This window comes from Stegostoma tigrinum, chromosome 15, assembly GCF_030684315.1.
Source record: "Stegostoma tigrinum isolate sSteTig4 chromosome 15, sSteTig4.hap1, whole genome shotgun sequence".
NCBI lineage: Eukaryota > Metazoa > Chordata > Chondrichthyes > Orectolobiformes > Stegostomatidae > Stegostoma > Stegostoma tigrinum.
Window position 1 is genome coordinate 2,113,202 of NC_081368.1, and position 19,213 is coordinate 2,132,414.

At 44.6% G+C, this 19,213-nt stretch overlaps 1 protein-coding gene across 2 annotated transcripts in view; it reads left to right on the forward strand.

Annotated features, from left to right (window-relative positions):
• Positions 1-8,840, forward strand: part of LOC125458929 (transmembrane 9 superfamily member 2-like) — a 134,080-nt gene extending 125,240 nt beyond the window's left edge. For both annotated transcript variants that reach the window (XM_048544776.2, XM_048544778.2), the window contains one exon: positions 7,844-8,840. In XM_048544776.2, the coding sequence (XP_048400733.1) occupies positions 7,844-7,911 (68 nt within the window). In that variant the 3' untranslated portion in view covers positions 7,912-8,840. The remainder of the gene's footprint in view (positions 1-7,843) is intronic.
• Positions 8,841-19,213: the final 10,373 nt, after the last annotated feature.

A 19,213-nucleotide genomic window follows, 5' to 3' on the forward strand; every position in this document is an offset into this window, starting at 1 on the left:
ATCTCTGGAAGAGGCTTCGCAGTGAGGCTAAGATTGTATCAGTGATAATGGGAACTGCAGATGCCGGACAATCGGAGATAACAAAGTGTGGAGCTGGATGAACACAGCAGGTCAAGCAGCATCTTAGGAGCACAAAAGCTGATGTCAGCTTTGTGTTTGTTTAGTTTCGTTTAGTTTAGAGCATTGTTTAGAAATTAGTTTTCCTTCTGCATCTAGAGCAGCTATCTCAATAGACAGTTTTCAAACAGTATTTTTTTTATTAATTGCTGAAATGTGAAATCTGAATTAAAAATTCATGGATTCATCATAATGGTAAAGTTATCTGTGAAGAAAAGTGGGAGCTCCTTGCCTGTGACAGAGTGGAGTTTTCTGTCATTAATAGACTGTTGTGCAAGAAGAACATAAGTATTATTTGCTAAAAAGAGCCAATATTGAGAGAGTTCACCTTCCTCTGTCCTGGTGGTCACCCTTATGATAAAAAGTGGAGTTACTGGCCAATAGCAATGTAATCATTCTTTATCCATGAGTCTACAATAGAGCTGTATGTAGGTGTGAAGTACTCCAATGGGGGAAGAGATTTGGAAACCATAGGCTCAACAGCGCCACCTCTTCTCCCCGCGTGCCTCTTCCCAATTCATTCCACTCACCACATGTGTCTCAAATTACTTAAATACTCGATCCCAAAATCTTTGATATCAACCCCAAGTTCTAGTATTCTTCTGTGGCGTTCAGTTTATGATTAAGGCATGTGGTTAGGGACGCAAGCATTGATTAGGGATAGTTAGCATGACTTTGTGTGGGAAATGATGTCTCACAAATTTGAATTTTTTTTAGGGGGGTGGCTGTGACCAAGAAGATCGATGATGGCAGAGCAGTAGATGTTGTCTTTGTGGACTTTAGCAAAGCCTTTGACAAGGTTCCACATGGTAGACTGGTTCCGAGAGTTGGATCATATGGGATCCAGGAAGAACTAGCCAATTGGATGCAAAATTGGCTTGATGGTAGGAGACACAGGGTGAGAGGGTGGTTGTTCTTTGGACTGGAGGCTTACGACCAGTGGTGAGCTGCAAAAATAGGTGCTGGGTCCACTTATATCAATGATTTGGATGTAAATATAGGAAGCATAGTTAATAAGTTTGTACATGACACCAAAATTGGTGGCAAAATAAACAGCGTGACGTAATAAAAACCAAAAGAACTGCGGATGCTGTAAATCAGGAACAAAAACAAAGTTGCTGGAAAAGCTCAACAGGTCTGGCAGCATCTATGAAGGAGAAAATAGTTGACGTTTTGGGTCTGGTGACCCTCAAGGGTCAGATGCTGCCAGACCTGATCTTTTCCAGCAACTTTGTTTTGGTTCTAGCATTACCTAAGATTACAACGGGATCTTGATCAACTGTACCAGTGGGGCAAAGAAGTGGCAGATGAAGTTTAATTTAGATAAATATGAAATATAGCGCTTTAAAATAAACTGGAGTAAGACTTCCATAGTTCATTTTAGTGCGTTGGGGAGTGTTGTCAGGCATAGACCTAGGGGTTCAAGTAGACAGGGTGGTTAAGAATGTTTTGCATGCTTGCCATCTTTGCTCACAACATTGAGCGTAGCAGTTGAGAGGTCATTTGTGGCTGTACAGGACATTGGTGAGGACACATTTTTAGAACTCTGTACAGTTCTGGCTATCCTGCTGTAGGTGGGATGTTCTTAAACTGGAAAGGGTGCAGCAAAAATGTAAAAAGATGTTACTGAGACTATCTGGGACTTTTTTCCCCTGGAGCATAGGAAGTGGGGGGGGATCCTTTTACAGAAGTTTCTAAAACCATGAGGGGTGTAGATATGGTGAATAGCCAAGATCTTCCCTGGGATGGGGGAATTCAAAAATAGAGGGCATAAATTTCAAGTGAGAGGGGAAAGATTTAAAAGGGACTGGAAGGGTAACTTTTTCTACACTGTGCCTGTATGGATTGAACTGTGAGGAAGTGGTTGAGGTGACTACAGTTTCAACATTTAAAAGATATTTGGACAGCTCCATGAATAGCAAAGTTTTTAAAGCAGTTTTGACTAAACACAGGTAATTCGAGCTAGTTCACTTTGCAAAACCTGTTCAGCATGGATGAGTTGGACCAAAGGGATTGTTTCTACACTACGAAAAGAGGGCTTTGAAATTGAGATTAAGATGATGGAGCTAGCCCTGACTTCAAACAAGAATCAGATGCCTAGGAGCCATCTGGGCTCTGCGCACCAGTTACACTGTCTCACACCAGGACAGTGTTGTACAACATTTTCTCTACACTGCATGGTTGTGCAGCCAGTTGTAAGCTCCAACATACTAATCATCCTGAGTACGCATTGACTTTCAGACCTGGAAGCCACTGCCGTACAGGGACCTTGGATATTCATAAAGCAGCAAGAAAAATTGGAGCGACTATAATAGCATAGAATGCTGGCTTTCTGAACATCAAAAATTAAGTCAGAAAAATCTTGTGTGGTGCCGTCAGTCCTGGAATTTGGAAAGGTGCCCTCCAATTTGAGAGTTTCTAGTTGAATTGGGGTGGAGTCATGGTCTGTCTTCCTGGAGTAGGTTAAATTTTGTATCTGTCTAGTCTTGCATTTGGTCAATGTAATCAAATGCTGAATCAGTCAGTACTTGAGGTAAAAATAATTTGCTGTAAATTATTTTTAAATTGTGGTGTTAACCACTGTATTCAGCTTAATTGGGTTTCAATGAAAGAATGTGTCTGTTGCAAGTCAGTTCTCCACAGTTGAAAGCAGCACTGCTTGTTGACTAGTGTTGGCTTTAGTTTATTGAATAAATGCTCCAAGCCCCACTGCAGAGACATGAGCCAAGCCTAGGTTTTAATAGACAACAGGAGAGTGGCACTTAGGATAAAAACCGAAAGAACTGCAGTTGCTATGAATCAGAGACCAACAAAAATTACTGGAAAAGCTCAGCTGGTCTGGTAGCATCTGTGGAGAGAATTGGTTAACATTTCAGGTCGAGTTTTGGGTTCTGAGGAAGGGTCACTTGACCGAAAACATTAACTCTGATTCTCTCCACAGGTCTGTTGAGCCTTATCAGCCATTTCTATTTTTGGCACTTATGCTCTGGATTATTAGTTCAATGTCATAAGAGTTTAAACCCCAAGCTGTCAGTTTGGGAATTTGCATTCAGGTTTCTTTTAAGGATTTGGAAATTGAACTCTGGCCTTGGTAAAAGTGATACTATTATAAAACAACTGCTTCACTGTCTGTGAAGGGAATGAAATTGTCATTCGTATTCACATAGCAAGAACTGCTGATGCTGGAGTCAGAGATAACACTGTGGAGCTGGAGGAACACAGCAGGCCAGGCAGCATCAGAGGACCAGGAAAGCTGACGTTTCGTGTTGGGACAAAATTTTCTGAAGAAGGGTCCAGACTCAAAACATCAGCTTTCCTGCTCTCGGGCAACTGGGGATGGGCAGCAACACCCCTTTACCTCATGAATGCATAATACAAGTTCTTTTTCCTGAAGCATTAACAAAAAAATTCTGGAAACATACAACAGGGGCGAAGCCACATTAGATTTGATACTGGGTAATGAGCCTGGCCAGGTGTTAAATTTGGAAGTAAGTGAGCACTTTGGTGATAGCGATCACAATTCTGTTATGTTTACTTTAGTGATGGAAAGGGATAGGTGTATACCACTGGGCAAGAGCTATAGCTGAGGGAAAGGCAATTACGATGAGATTAGGCAAGATTTAGGGAGCGTAGGATGGAGAAGGAAACTGCAAGGGATGGGCACATTAGAAATGTGGAGCTAATTCAAGGAAAAGCTCCTGTGTGTCCTAGATAAGTATGTACCTGTCGGGCAGGGAGGAAGCTGTAGAGTGCGGGAGCCGTGGTTTACGAAGGAGGTGGAATCTTTGGTCAAGAAGAAGAAAGCGGCTTATGTTAGGATGAGATGTGAAGGCACAGTTAGGGCGCTTGAGGGCTACGAGGTAGCCAGGAAAGACCGAAAGAGAGAGCTCAGAAGAGCCAGGAGGAGACATGAAAAGTTGTTGGCGGATAGGATCAGGGTAAACCCTAAGGCTTTCTATAGGTATTTAAGGAATAAAAGAATGATGAAAGTAAGATTAGGCCCAATCAAGGATAGTGGTAAGTTGTGTGTGGAGTCAGATGAGATAGGGGAAGTGCTAAATGAATATTTTTCAACAGTATTCACTGTAGAAAACGACAATGTTGTCGAGGAGAATACTGAGACACAAGGAAGAGGTATTAGAAATCCTACAGAGGGTGAAGATAGATAAGTCCCCTGGGCCGGATGGGATTTATCCTAGGATCCTCTGGGAAGCCAGAGAGGAGGTTGCCGAGCCTTTGGCATTGATCTTTAACTCGTCATTGTCTACAGGAATAGTGCCAGAAGACTGGAGGATAGCAAATGTGGTTCCCCTGTTCAAGAAGGGGAGTAGAGACAACCCTGGTAATTATAGACCAGTGAGCCTTACCTCAGTTGTTGGTAAAGTGTTGGAAAAGGTTATAAGTGATAGGATTTATAATCATCTAGAAAAGTATAAATTGATTAGGGATAGTCAGCACAGTTTTGTGAAGGGAAGGTCATGCCTCACAAACCTTATTGAGTTCTTTGGGAAGGTGACCAAACAGGTAGATGAGAGTAAACTGGTTGATGTGGTGTATATGGATTTCAGCAAGGCGTTCGATAAGGTTCCCTACAATAGGCTATTGTACAAAATGCAGAGGAATGGGATTGTGGGAGATATAGCAGTTTGGATCGGAAATTGGCTTGCTGAAAGGAGACAGAGGGTGGTAGTTGATGGGAAATGTTCATCCTGGAGACCAGTTACTAGTGGTGTACCGCAAGGGTCGGTGTTGGGTCCACTGCTGTTTGTCATTTTTATAAATGACCTGGATGAGGGCGTAGAAGGATGGGTTAGTAAATTAGCAGACAACACCAAGGTTGGTGGAGTTGTGGATAGTGACGAAGGATGCTGTAGGTTGCAGAGAGACATAGATAAGCTGCAGAGCTGGGCTGAGAGGTGGCAAATGGAGTTTAATGCAGACAAGTGTGAGGTGATGCACTTTGGTAGGAGTAACTGGAAGGCAAAGTACTGGGCTAATGGTAAGATTCTTAGTAGTGTAGATGAGCAGAGAGATCTCAGTGTCCATGTACACAGATCCTTGAAAGTTGCCACCCAGGTTGCCAGGGCTGTTAAGAAGGCATACAGTGTTTTAGCTTTTATTAATAGAGGGATCGAGTTCCGGAACCAAGAGGTTATGCTGCAGCTGTACAAAACTCTGGTGCGGCCGCACTTGGAGTATTGTGTACAGTTCTGGCCACTGCATTATAAGAAGGATGTGGAAGCTTTGGAAAGGGTGCAGAGGAGATTTACTAGGATGTAGCCTGGTATGGAGGGAAGGTCTTAGGAGGAAAGGCTGAGGGACTTGAGGCTATTTTCGTTAGAGAAAAGAAGGTTGAGAGGTGACTTAATTGAAACATAAAATAATCAGAGAGTTAGATAGGATGGATAGGGAGAGCCTTTTTCCTAGGACGGTGATGGCGAGCACGAGGGTGCATAGCTTTAAACTGAGGGGTGAAAGATATAGGACAGATGTCAGAGGTAGTTTCTTTACTCAGAGAGTAGTAAGGGAATGGAATGCTTTGCCTGCAACAGTAGTAGATTTGCCAACTTTAAGTACATTTAAGTCGTCATTGGATAAACATATGGACGTGCATGAAATAGTGTAGGTTAGATGGGCTTGAGATCAGTATGACAGGTCAGCACAACATCAGCCGAAAGGCCTGAACTGTGCTGTTATGTTCTATGTTCTCGGTCTGGTAGCATCTGTGGTTAAAGAAACTGGGTTAAACTTTTGGGTCAGTCACTTTGTTTTAAATTCTGAATTGGAGTAAGATATTGTTTCAAGGATTACGAGGTAAGAGATGGGGCTGATGGTGGGGTGTAGGAAAAAGCTAAAGGGAGTTTGTGATAGGATGACAGGCAGGCGAGGAACAGTGCCATAAGAGAGAATGTTGCAGTGCACATGGGGATGGAATAAGCAATGGAACAAAAGATGGGTCTAAAGGTGGGATAATTGGAAATGGCAGAATTGACAAAAGCTTGTTTAGGGAAATGGATTAGAGGGGAACACTAGCAAAATAACTAGACATCTTGGTGAATAATACAAAGGTATGTGTTCAGATTCAGCCATGGCAAGTAGGGGTAATGTAAATTCATTAACTGATCAGTTATAATGGTCAAGCAACCAGCAGAATATTAAAAGGTCAATTTATTTAATTAATGTATTTGAGCGAGGACTGTTTGTCCGCATGCAGTCGGCCTGATGAGTAATTCCAAACCCACAAATGGCTGGCCGAGTGCAAATTCTTCAAAAGGCAACACTCTGCCATCTTCTCAAAGGTAATTAGGGATGAGTAATAAATGCTGACCTAGTCAATGGGCACATTTTATGAATGGATAAATTTAGAGACTTTTATCTGAATTTTTTGAAACATTGAATCTGGAAGGTTGTGAAGTGACAATTCGTTGCACCTTCCAAATGAGTAATCTTTCTAATTTTTCCACCAAAATAATTGCCTTGCATTTGTGATGTACCTTTGTTTGCTGAATTTTTAATTTGGCAGTGCTGTAACTTAATGTCCAGCTGTAAATTAATTCATGTCCTCCTGTAATTGTTAGTCTTACTCAGTGCTGACTGCACCCCCTGTAAATATTGTCTCCTGCCAACTAGGGCGGCACAGTGGCTCAGTGGTTAGCACTGCAGCCTCACAGCGCCGGGGACCTGGGTTCGATTCCCACCTCTGGCGCCTGTCTGTGTGGAGTTTGCACATTCTCCCCGTGTCAGCGAGGGTTTCCTCCGGGTGCTCCGGTTTCCTCCCACACTCTAGAGATGTGCAGGTTAGGTGGATTGGCCATGGGAAATTACCCACAGTGCTCAGGGGTGTGTGGGTTACAGGGGAATGGGTCTGGGTGGGATGCTTCAAGGGGCGATATGGACTTGTTGGGCCGAAGGGCCCGTTTCCACACTGTAGGAAATTTCATCTAAAAAACTTTGAAACCAAAAATAACATTTGAGTTCAAATGTTGGCACTCTTTCTGCTTGCAACATATTCTGCCTGTTGTCCAACTGCTGGTAAATTCTGAGTTGTTATACTATTCTGGGACACCTAATCTCAGACTTCTTTTAATCCACCAATTACATCTACTGCATTACCATAGTAAATAAACTGTAACGTGCTTTTTAAAAAAAAATCAGCAAAGTTGGTAAAGCAAAACTTTCCCTTTCGATTTCCATGCTGATTGTTCATCATTTTTAATTGAACTTGTAATCCCCATCTGACATGTTTGGATTTGAACTTTTGTCGCCAGATGTCATTAGCTCATTAGACGTCATTAACAGAACTGAGTCCAGGAATATAACAACAATGCTCCCCAAATCTGCCTCTTTTATTTTCTCCCCCTTCAAGGAATTTATCCCCATCCTACTTTGTCGGACTTATTGCAGGAATGCTTACAGTTATAAGAGAACACATCTGGTTTATACTTTAACAAGTTCACAAGGTAACATTCCTTGAGCAGTTATAATTAGTTAATATTGTCCATACAATGTATTACTTTAATATTTCATAGCTGCGCAAATGCTTCAATGAAACATCAGTGAATACACGAGCAAAACTATTGCAGCACATCCAGTGTAGCCCATGAAACCTCTCAGTAGTGATTAGATCTTACTAAAAGTTGTTGATGGCTGTTTTTCTTTGTCTATAATACTGTCATGTGCAAGTAGCATTAATTCTTGGTATCCTAATTGTTTTTCTTTGTTTCAGGCACTATTGGATTTTTTGCCTGTTTTTGGTTCGTCAACAAGATCTACAGCGTGGTGAAGGTGGATTAACAGCAGGCTCCTTATGGAGCAGATTGATGTGTATTTTCTTTTCCCTTGCATTTAAAATATTTATCATATGGCTTCGATTCCAGAAAATTTTCTAGAGAGCATTATTCACTTTTAATTACAAATCTAGGATAATAGCAACAATAAAAATAGTTTAGTTCACAGTCACTCAATTTGCAATCATGTACTTATGGCTAGAGTAACAGGTCAGGAGCAGCTTGGCTGGCAACTGTAAATTCAGAAGCCTTTAATTCAATGCATCAGCTTTGACCTTCTCATTTTGGTTTTTAGTGCATGTTTGGGCTTGTTCTGTCCTTGTGCCTTCATGGACTGGCCTCACCTAGCAGGAAGGCATGATGGATATCCAAACACAGATTTCCAATGGGGTGTCACAGGATGCAACACCCATATTTTCGCCCTGCAGTTCTCACAGTTGAGGAATCCTACTGGTAGCACAAGGTCCAGGAATAACCCCTGCTGTGTTTATTCCAAAGATGTCTGTCACTGTGCTCTGGTGTTTGAGTTCCAAAGTTGTGTTTGAGTAGGTAATTGAATAATTTTACTGAAATTAATTTTGAAGCTCTGCATTTTAAAAGCATTGCAATAATATCAGTTAATTGTACATAGACCCTGTGTCTTTTCCTTTAAATGTAAATACATATGGATTTACATTAATATTTCCCCTTCTATTTAAAATTTGATTTGATCTTAACCCCTTTTTCCCGACTGCAGAAAGAGTTTGTTCTTTTATCTGTATTTCCATTGACTGTCATTTTGTAAATAGTCCCGAGATCCGTGTTAATTTGAACAAGGGGTTGTTTAACAAGTATGTTAAATAGCACAGGTTGGTGGCTTTGTTATCTATCCGCAGTGCCTGATTATGTCTTGAAAAAAATACCAATTTTTGTTCAATAAACTTGAGATGAATCACTTTTTTTATCCAGCTTTGTTCTTCTTAAAGCTTCATAGTAAATGTTTCATGTACGTCGATGTAATTGAGAAGAATCTGTTCAGGATGCTTTTACACTTTTAAATTTCACCATGTGCATTAGACTTGTATTGAACATACACACCAATTGTGAGCAAGCAAATCAATGCTTAACAAACTGAAGTGCAGTTTTGAAATTTAGTGCTAGAATTTAAGAAAAAAAAATTAGGTGCTCTTTCATTGTATCAGGAAATATAATTCAGTCATTGAGGCTGTGGGTGATGAGGGCTGACTCAAATTTTCAAGATGTGGAGGGGTGTGTGTTGGTCTGGGGTGGACAAAGTCCAAATCACATGGTAGTAGGTTTATAGTCCAACAGGTTTATTTGAAATCACAAGCTCTGAGTGTTCCTTCATCAGGTGACTTTGCCTGATGAAAGAGCACTACTCTGAAAGCCTGCGATTTGAAATAAACCTGTTGGACTATAAACCTGATGTCGTGATTTCATACTTTCAGGGTTGAGATTGATGGATTTTTGTTGGGCGAGTGGACCTGGATATGGCTGAAAGGCTAGGATTTGAGGTTTCTACTCATCGTGGTCTAATAGGATGTTGGAGCAGACTCAGTAGTGAATGGGCAGTTCCTATTCCTGCACTCAAACAAAGCCATGATGTGGATATATTTATTAAATAACACAATGTAAAGGATCTTGGCACGCTGGTGGAGCAGACTTGATGTGCTGAAACATGTGCTAGTGATTTAGTCGAGTCTGTACCCCTCTGGTTGACCATGCAGCTTGGGAAGGTGAAAATAGAATGATGTGGCCATAAATCTAAGCCATTCAAATCCAATTGGGAATTCAGATGAAACTTTGCTAGATTTTGGACAATGTGGAACAAGCTCACAGGGTGAAATTGGAGCAAATAACAAATGTGTATTTAGGGAGAATTGGATTAGGATGCTAAGGCAAAAGTAGAAAGTTTTGATATAGGATGTGGTGTAGAAAGAAGTACTTAAATCAGAATGACTGACTACTTTGCAGAGGGAAGACATTTTGCTCATTGTGTGTGCTAAGTCTCTGGAGAAGCAGCAATAATAACTCGACATTTTCCTTCCTAGCAGCCCTGTATTGTTTTTATTCGAGATAATTGCCCATACTTTTTAAGGGTCTCCATTGAACTGGTCTCCACCACAGTCTCTGGCAGAGCATTCCAAATCTTAACTATGCTGTGCACAGACATTTTCCTTGCACCACGTTCCTGTTGCCAAGCCGATCCTCCTCTTGTGGAACAAAAACAATTGTGTAGATCAGTTGGGGGCCAGATGGTCAGTTTCTGTGCAGTTTGTCCATGAGCTATTTGAATAGAATCAGTAATTTTGAAAATGACCAATGATTTCTGGTGTGCTGGCCTAGTGGCTTAGCGTAAGATCTTGGAAAGGGCAACAAGATATTGGAGCACAAGAGAACAGTTAAGGCAAGTACTAGGAAGAAATGTTGAGTGGGGGCTAGGAATTAAGTAATCTTGGGACAAGGAAGGGAAATGGCAGCCAATGAGAAGTGGCTAGATAGAGACTGAAGCTGATGGTATGACACAGGCAGCAATAGTTTTTATCAATGTCATTGAAAGAGAGTTTGGGACTGTGCAATATGGCAGAATATCAATAAAGTCTAGGCATAATGAGCAAGCAGAGAAAGTCACTAAAGTCTGTTGGGTCGCCTCTACTATTCAGTCAGTTAATGGCTGCTCTCTATCAACTCTAACTTTACACTTAGGGTTCTTAATACTTTACCTATCCATATTCTACAAATTAAAGTCCCTCTATCTCAGTCTTAAGTTGTGATTGTGTCCTAATGTTGACATTTTTTTTAAGGCACAGAATTCCAGATCTGGAGTTGATATGGTTGATCTAGTTGATGAGGTTCACATGTGGAGGTGCTTTTGTTGGATTGGGATGGATGAAGTCAGAAGCCACACGACACCAGGTTATAGTCCAACAGGTTTATTTGAAAACCCGAACTTTTGGAGCACTGCTCCTTTGTCACGTGATTTTTAAATAAACCTGTTGGACGAAGCCTGGTGTTGTGTGACTTCTGATGAGGCTCAAAATGGCAGGAAAGCTTAACCCTGTGGAATGCTCCTCCTGCTAAATGTGGGAAATCAGGAACACATCCAGTGTCCATGGTGACTCTGTCAGGAAGTGAGTTCAGGTGTAGCTCCTACTTTGTTGATTGGAGTGCCAGGATCTGCAGTTGGACTCCAGATGGAACTTCCATGAGGCTGAGAATGTTTTTGGTTTGCACGGTTAGCGACTAGTCGTGTGGCCACCAGAAAGACTGGTGAGCATGGGCAGTCAGTGCAAGGGACCCCGTGGCCATTCCAACCTCAAACAAATATGCTGCTTTGAGCACTGTAGAAGTTGTGGGGGAATAGTCTCTGGGGTGGGGGTCTAGTGGGTGGTATCATGACTGACACTGTTGTACAGCAGGGAGGGTCGAAGTGCAGGTGAAGCTCAGTGTTCTTTGGCTGTCAGTGAGACTCCAGGATAGTGTGCTGCCTCCCTGGTGCTAAGGCCAATGATTTCTGAGTAGGCACAAGATATTCTGAAGGGGGAGGGTGAGTAGTCAGAAGTTGTGATCCATATTGGAGCGAATGACATAGGCAGAAAGAGAGATGAGGCCCTACAAAGGGAGTTAGGTAGTGAGTTGAAAAGTAGGACCTCTGGGTGATCTGATTGTGGCCTTGATTCAATCCCAGGTAATAAAGTGTGAAGCTGGATGAACACAGCAGGCCAAGCAGCTTCTCAGGAGCGCAAGAGCTGACGCTTCGGGTCTAGACCCTTCATCAGAGAGGGTCTGATGAAGGGTCTAGGCCTGAAACATCAGTTCTTGTGCTCCTGAGATGCTGCTGGGCCTGCTGTGTTCATCCAGCCTCACACTTTATTATCTTGGATTCTCCAGCATCTGCAGTTCCCGTTATCTTTGATTCCATCCCACGTGCCTTTTGATTCCCTTGTGTGAATTAAAAAAAATTCTCAGGAGCAGCCTTACAAATATTAAATGCCCCAGCCTCCACTGCTTTTTGAAGAGAATTTCACAGACTTGAACCCTTGGTGGGGGGGGACACAAAAAGAAATGTTTTAAATGGGAGACTCCTTATTATTATGCAGTTCATTCTTGTCTGCCCACAAGGGATTAAATACTGTCAGCGTGTATCTTGTCACGTCCCCTCAGCATGTTTTTATGTTTCAATAATCATAGAATCCGTACAGTGTGGAAACAAGCCCTTCAGCCCAACAAGTCCGCACCAACCCTTGGAGCATCCCACCCAGCCCCATCCCCCATAACCCACCTGATCTACACAATCCCTGGTCACTACGGGCAATTTAGCATGGCCAATCCACCTAGCCTACACATCTTTGGACTGTGGGAGGAAACCCATGCAGATAGAGAGAAAGTGCAAACTCCACACAGACAATTTCCCCAGGGTGGAATTGAACATGGGTCCCTGGCACTGAGAGGCAGCAGCACTAACCAGTGAGCCAAACAGCTCGCTTTCTTTCAAACTCCAATGGATATAGGCACAACCATTTCTTCTTCAGATAATGTCACATCCCAGGTAACAGTTGTGTGAACTTCCTGTGAACTGCTTCTAATGCATTTGCCAATGTTTTTAATCAGCTTGTTCTGATACAACCTACCTCTCCTGTAGGTGGGACTTGAATCTGCACCTTCTGGCCCAGAGATGGGCTACATACCACTGTAGTACAAGAGCCCTTTCTAATGCATTTATCTGATATATTGTGTGCTTTGGTCTCTATGATCGTACATACTGTATACAACTACTGAAAAACATTTCTGCTTTTATGTTGTATTTCGATTGCAATGAACAGCATTCCATTTCCCTTTCCAATCACCATACTAACTTTCATGTTTCAGAACACCCAAATCCCTCTGTACCAGAGAGTTCTGAAATGTCTCCATTAAGGGATAAGATTTATGACCATCTGGAAGAGCATGGCTTGATCAAATACAGTCAACACGGCTTTGTGAGGGGTAGGTCATGCCTTACAAACCTTATCGAGTTTTTTGAGGATGTGACTAGAAAAGTTGATGAGGGTCGAGCTGTGGATGTGGTGTATATGGACTTCAGTAAGGCATTTGATAAGGTTCCCCATGGTAGGCTCATTCAGAAGGTCAGGAGGAATGGGATACAGGGGAACTTAGCTGCTTGGATACAGAATTGGCTGGCCAACAGAAGACAGCGAGTGGTAGTAGAAGGAAAATATTCTGCCTGGAAGTCAGTGGTGAGTGGAGTTCCACAGGGCTCTGTCCTTGGGCCTCTACTGTTTGTAATTTTTATTAATGACTTGGATGAGGGGATTGAAGGATGGGTCAGCAAGTTTGCAGACGACACAAAGGTCGGAGGTGTCGTTGACAGTGTAGAGGGCTGTTGTAGGCTGCAGCGGGACATTGACAGGATGCAGAGATGGGCCGAGAGGTGGCAGATGGAGTTCAACCTGGATAAATGCGAGGTGATGCATTTTGGAAGGTCGAATTTGAAAGCTGAGTACAGGATTAAGGATAGGATTCTTGGCAGCGTGGAGGAACAGAGGGATCTTGGTGTGCAGATACATAGATCCCTTAAAATGGCCACCCAAGTGGACAGGGTTGTTAAGAAAGCATATGGTGTTTTGGCTTTCATTAACAGGGGGATTGAGTTTGAGTCGTGAGATCTTGTTGCAGCTCTATAAAACTTTGGTTAGACCGCACTTGGAATACTGCGTCCAGTTCTGGGCGCCCTATTATAGGAAAGATGTGGATGCTTTGGAGAGGGTTCAGAGGAGGTTTACCAGGATGCTGCCTGGACTGGAGGGCTTATCTTATGAAGAGAGGTTGACTGAGCTCGGTCTCTTTTCATTGGAGAAAAGGAGGAGGAGAGGGGACCTAATTGAGGTATACAAGATAATGAGAGGCATAGATAGAGTTGATAGCCAGAGACTATTTCCCAGGGCAGAAATGGCTAGCACGAGGGGTCATAGTTTTAAGCTGGTTGGTGGAAAGTATCGAGGGGATGTCAGAGGCAGGTTCTTTACGCAGAGAGATGTGAGAGCATGGAATGCGTTGCCAGCAGCAGTTGTGGAAGCAAGGTCATTGGGGTCATTTAAGAGACTGCTGGACATGTATATGGTCACAGAAATTTGAGGGTGCATACATGAGGATCAATGGTCGGCACAACATTGTGGGCTGAAGGGCCTGTTCTGTGCTGTACTGTTCTATGTTCTATGTTCTAACTAATCTGCTGCTTTTCAATCTTTCCTGTTAAAGTAGACAGGTTCACATTTCCCTATCTTTTATTTAATTTTCAAGATGTTGCCTGCTTCCTTAATCTCTCTCGCGCTCGCGCTCTCTCTCTCGCGCTCTCTCTCTTCCTCCCCCCCCCCCCCCCCCCCCCCCAACCTTTGTCGGCTCTTTTCTGTGGTGAATGTACATTTTGGTTCCTTCCTCCAAGCTACTGAAAAATATTATGTAGATATTAAAAAACAAACTTTATTGTTTGAGACATAGTTACAGCCACTAGTACTTGAGATTTCATCATTTCCCATTGCCCTGTAATTGGTAACTGTGCCATGTCTATCTGAGGGTGCCACCTCTCCACTGCCAATCACAAGGCAATATGAATGCAATGGTGTGGGTTGGGGGGTGAGGGGGAAACACATCAGAGGCTGGAAATCCTGCAGTGAGTAACTCCCCAGAGCCTGGCCACCATCTACCAGGCACAAGTCAGGTGTGCAATGGAATACTCCCCACTTGCCTGGATGAGTACAGCTCCAACCTCAAGATGTTTGACACAATCCAGGACAAAGCAGTCCACTTAATGGGTACTACGCTCTTTCTCTCCCCCACCCCATCCCCCACCAAACACCCACTCCCTTCATTATGGATGCTCAATAGCAGCAGTGTACACCCTCCACAAGATGAATTGCAGAAATTCGCCATATTAGCACCTTCCAAATGTCATAGAATCCCTCCAGTGTGGAAACAGGTCCTTTTGGCCCAACACGTCCACGCTGACAGTCAGAGCATCCCACCCAGACCCATCCCCTGAGAACCCACCTAAGCTACAAATCCCTGAACACTGTGGACAATTTAACACGGCCAATCCACCTAGCCTGCATAACTTTGTCCCTTTGCGTGGGCTTCCTCCCACAGTACAAGGTGCAGACTCCACACAGACAGTTGCCCAAGGGTGGAATTGAACCCGGGTCCTTGGCGCTGAGGCAGCAGTGCTAACCACTGAGCCTGTGACCATTGCCACTTCTAAGATAACGAAGTGTAGAGCTGGATGAACACAGCAGGCCAAGCAGCTTCTCAGGAGCATAAAAGCTGACGTTTCGGGCCTAGACCCTTCATCAGAGAGCCTGAAACGTCAGCTTTTGTACTCCTGAGATTTATATCACTGAGCAGGTGCTGCTTGATAGCGCTGTTACTGACACTTTCCATCACTTTACAGATGGTTGAGTGGTGACTGATGGGGCGGTAAATGGCCGGGTTGGATTTGTCCTGCTTCTTATGTACAGGACATGCCTGGGTAATTTTCCACATTGTTGGGTAGATCCCAGTGTTGTAACTGTACTGGAACAGTTTGGCTCAGGGAGTGGTAAGTTCTGGAGCACAAATCTTCAATCCTATTGCAGGAATGTTGTGAGGGCCCATAGCCTTTGCAGTATGCAGTGTCTCCAACCCTTTCTTAATACCATGTGGAGTGAATTGAATTGGATGAAGACTGGTATCTGTGATGCTGGGGACCACTGGAGGAGGCCAAGTTGGATCATCCACTCGGCACTTCTGGCTGAAGATTGCTGTAAATGCTTCAGCCTTATCTTTTGCACTGATGTGCTGGGCTCTTCCATCATTGATGATGAGGATACTTGTGGAGCCTCCCCCTCCAGTGAGATGTTTAATTGTCCATCACCATTCACAACTGAATATGGCAGGACTGCAGAGCTTAGTTCTGATCCATTGGTTGTGGGATCGCTCAGCTCTGTCTATCACTTGCTGCTTTTGCTGTTTGGCGTGCAAGTAGTCCTGTTTGGTGGCTCCACCAGGGTGACACCTCATCTTCAGGTATGCCTGGTGCTGCTCCTGGCATGGTCTCCTGCACTCTCCATTGAACCAGGGTTGATCCCTGGCTTGATGGTAATGGTTAAGTGGGGGATATGCCAGGCTGCGAGATTACAAATTGTGCTGGAGTACAATTCTGGTACCATTTCTACTTACTTTTCTTAATTCCAGGCTTTTTTCCTTGAATTCAAATTTCACTATCTGTACGGTGAGCTTTGAACTCTGATTACTAGCCCAGTGATATTAAACGCAATGCCAGCAGCACATCCTCTAACAAATGGTCCAAAAACATTTTATCCACAGCGCACTCAGGTGGGGGAATACACCTACTGGTTCTCTCCCATCCACTTGCACTTGATCCCATTCCTGAGTCCATGGACCACCAATAATGTCATGTTTGGTTCCAAAATGTTGACCATGCCAGGAGCAGCACCAGGCATACCTGAAGATGAGGTGTCAACTTGGTGAAGCCACCAAACAGGACTACTTGCACAGCAAACAGCAAAAGCAACAAGTGATAGACAGAGCTAAGTGGAGAATTTCAGGCTGATAAAAGCAAAATTCTGAAGAAGAGCCATACCAGACTTGCAACGGTATCTCTGTTTCTCTCTCCACAGATACTGCCAGACTTGCTGAGTTTCTGCAGCATTCTGTGTTAGTTTCAGTCTGATGTTGGTCTGCATATTCAGCTCATTCCATGTCTTTGTTTTCAGCCTCAGAACTGTGATCAATCTAACCCAGCTGGTGTGTGTCGTGACCATTGTCAATCTGCATCATGCAGTCTGAGTGTGAGACATCCTGGGAGAGGTTCTATGGCATCAGAGATAATGGGAACTGCAGATGCTGGAGATTCCAAGATAATAAAATGTGAGGCTGGATGAACACAGCAGGCCAAGCAGCATCTCAGGAGCACAAAAGCTGACGTTTCGGGCCTAGACCCTTCATCAGAGAGGGGGATGGGGGGAGGGAACTGGAATAAATAGGGAGAGAGGGGGAGGCGGACCGAAGATGGAGAGTAAAGAAGATAGGTGGAGAGGGTGTAGGTGGGGAGGTAGGGAGGGGATAGGTCAGTCCAGGGAAGACGGACAGGTCAAGGAGGTGGGATGAGGTTAGTAGGTAGCTGGGGGTGCGGCTTGGGGTGGGAGGAAGGGATGGGTGAGAGGAAGAACCGGTTAGGGAGGCAGAGACAGGTTGGACTGGTTTTGGGATGCAGTGGGTGGGGGGGAAGAGCTGGGCTGGTTGTGTGGTGCAGTGGGGGGAGGGGATGAACTGGGCTGGTTGAGGGATGCAGTGGGGGAAGGGGAGATTTTGAAACTGGTGAAGTCCACATTGATACCATATGGCTGCAGGGTTCCCAGGCGGAATATGAGTTGCTGTTCCTGCAACCTTCGGGTGGCATCATTGTGGCAGTGCAGGAGGCCCATGATGGACATGTCATCAAGAGAATGGGAGGGGGAGTGGAAATGGTTGGCGACTGGGAGGTGCAGTTGTTTGTTGCGAACTGAGCGGAGGTGTTCTGCAAAGCGGTCCCCAAGCCTCCGCTTGGTTTCCCCAATGTAGAGAAAGCCGCACCGGGTACAGTGGATGCAGTATACCACATTGGCAGATGTGCAGGTGAACCTCTGCTTAATGTGGAATGTCATCTTGGGGCCTGGGATGGGGGTGAGGGAGGAGGTGTGGGGACAAGTGTAGCATTTCCTGCGGTTGCAGGGGAAGGTGCCGGGTGTGGTGGGGTTGGAGGGCAGTGTGGAGCGAACAAGGGAGTCACGGAGAGAGTGGTCTCTCCGGAAAGCAGACAGGGGTGGGGATGGAAAAATGTCTTGGGTGGTGGGGTCGGATTGTAAATGGCGGAAGTGTCGGAGGATAATGCGTTGTATCCGGAGGTTGGTAGGGTGGTGTGTGAGAACGAGGGGGATCCTCTTGGGGCGGTTGTGGCGGGGGCGGGGTGTGAGGGATGTGTCGCGGGAAATGCGGGAGACGCGGTCAAGGGCGTTCTCAATCACCGTGGGGGGGAAGTTGCGGTCCTTAAAGAACTTACCCACCCACTGCATCCCAAAACCAGTCCAACCTGTCTCTGCCTCCCTAACCGGTTCTTCCTCTCACCCATCCCTTCCTCCCACCCCAAGCCGCACCCCCAGCTACCTACTAACCTCATCCCACCTCCTTGACCTGTCCGTCTTCCCTGGACTGACCTATCCCCTCCCTACCTCCCCACCTACACCCTCTCCACCTATCTTCTTTACTCTCCATCTTCGGTCCGCCTCCCCCTCTCTCCCTATTTATTCCAGTTCCCTCCCCCCATCCCCCTCTCTGATGAAGGGTCTAGGCCCGAAACGTCAGCTTTTGTGCTCCTGAGATGCTGCTTGGCCTGCTGTGTTCATCCAGCCTCACATTTTATTATCAGAGGTTCTATGGCATTGGGCATTATTTACTTGTGTTGTGGATGAGCCCAAGAACCATCTGGGCCATACTCTTGACCCAAGGATCACATTTTGAGAAGCATTGCCCTGGATGGACTGCAGCAGAGATTGAAGGCCCCAGACTATTTACTGTAGGGAGGGTTACAGCTGGGCATCAAGTCACTCATCACAGCTTGTAGTGAAATTTTACATTGTGGAAAAATGTCACAATTTTCATTTGTCAGCGTCAAAAAAAAAATGCTTCCATCATGAGAGTTTACAATGATTTACCAGTTTCATAAAGAAAATCATAGAATTCCTACAATATGGAAACAGGCCTTTTGACCCAACAGGCCCACACCAACTCTCCAGAACATCCTCCCAGACCCACCTCCCTACCCTATCATTGTAACCCTGCATTTCCCATGGCCAATCCACCCTAACCTGTACTTCTTTGGACTGTGGGTGAAAACTGGAGCACCCGGGGGAAACCAACATTGGGACGGCAATTAGCACTGCTGCCTCACAGCACCAGAAACCCAGGTTCGATTCCAGCCTCGGCCAGCTGTCTGTGTGGTGTTTGCACATTCTCTCCATGCCTGCGTAGGTTTCCTTGCCTCAGCCCAAAGAGATGCAGGTTAGGGTGGATTGGCCATGCTAAATAGCCCTGTAGTGTCCAGGGATGTGCAGGGTAGGTGGTTTAGTCAGGGTTACAGGGATAAAAAGAATTCATTGCAAACTCAAAGACTATCCTTTACCCATACACTTCTTCCCCTCCAATCTTCTAAGATTTGTCCATCTCCAAAATTGCAATACCTATTTATGCCATATCTCCAAGGTCTCTATGGATTGGCA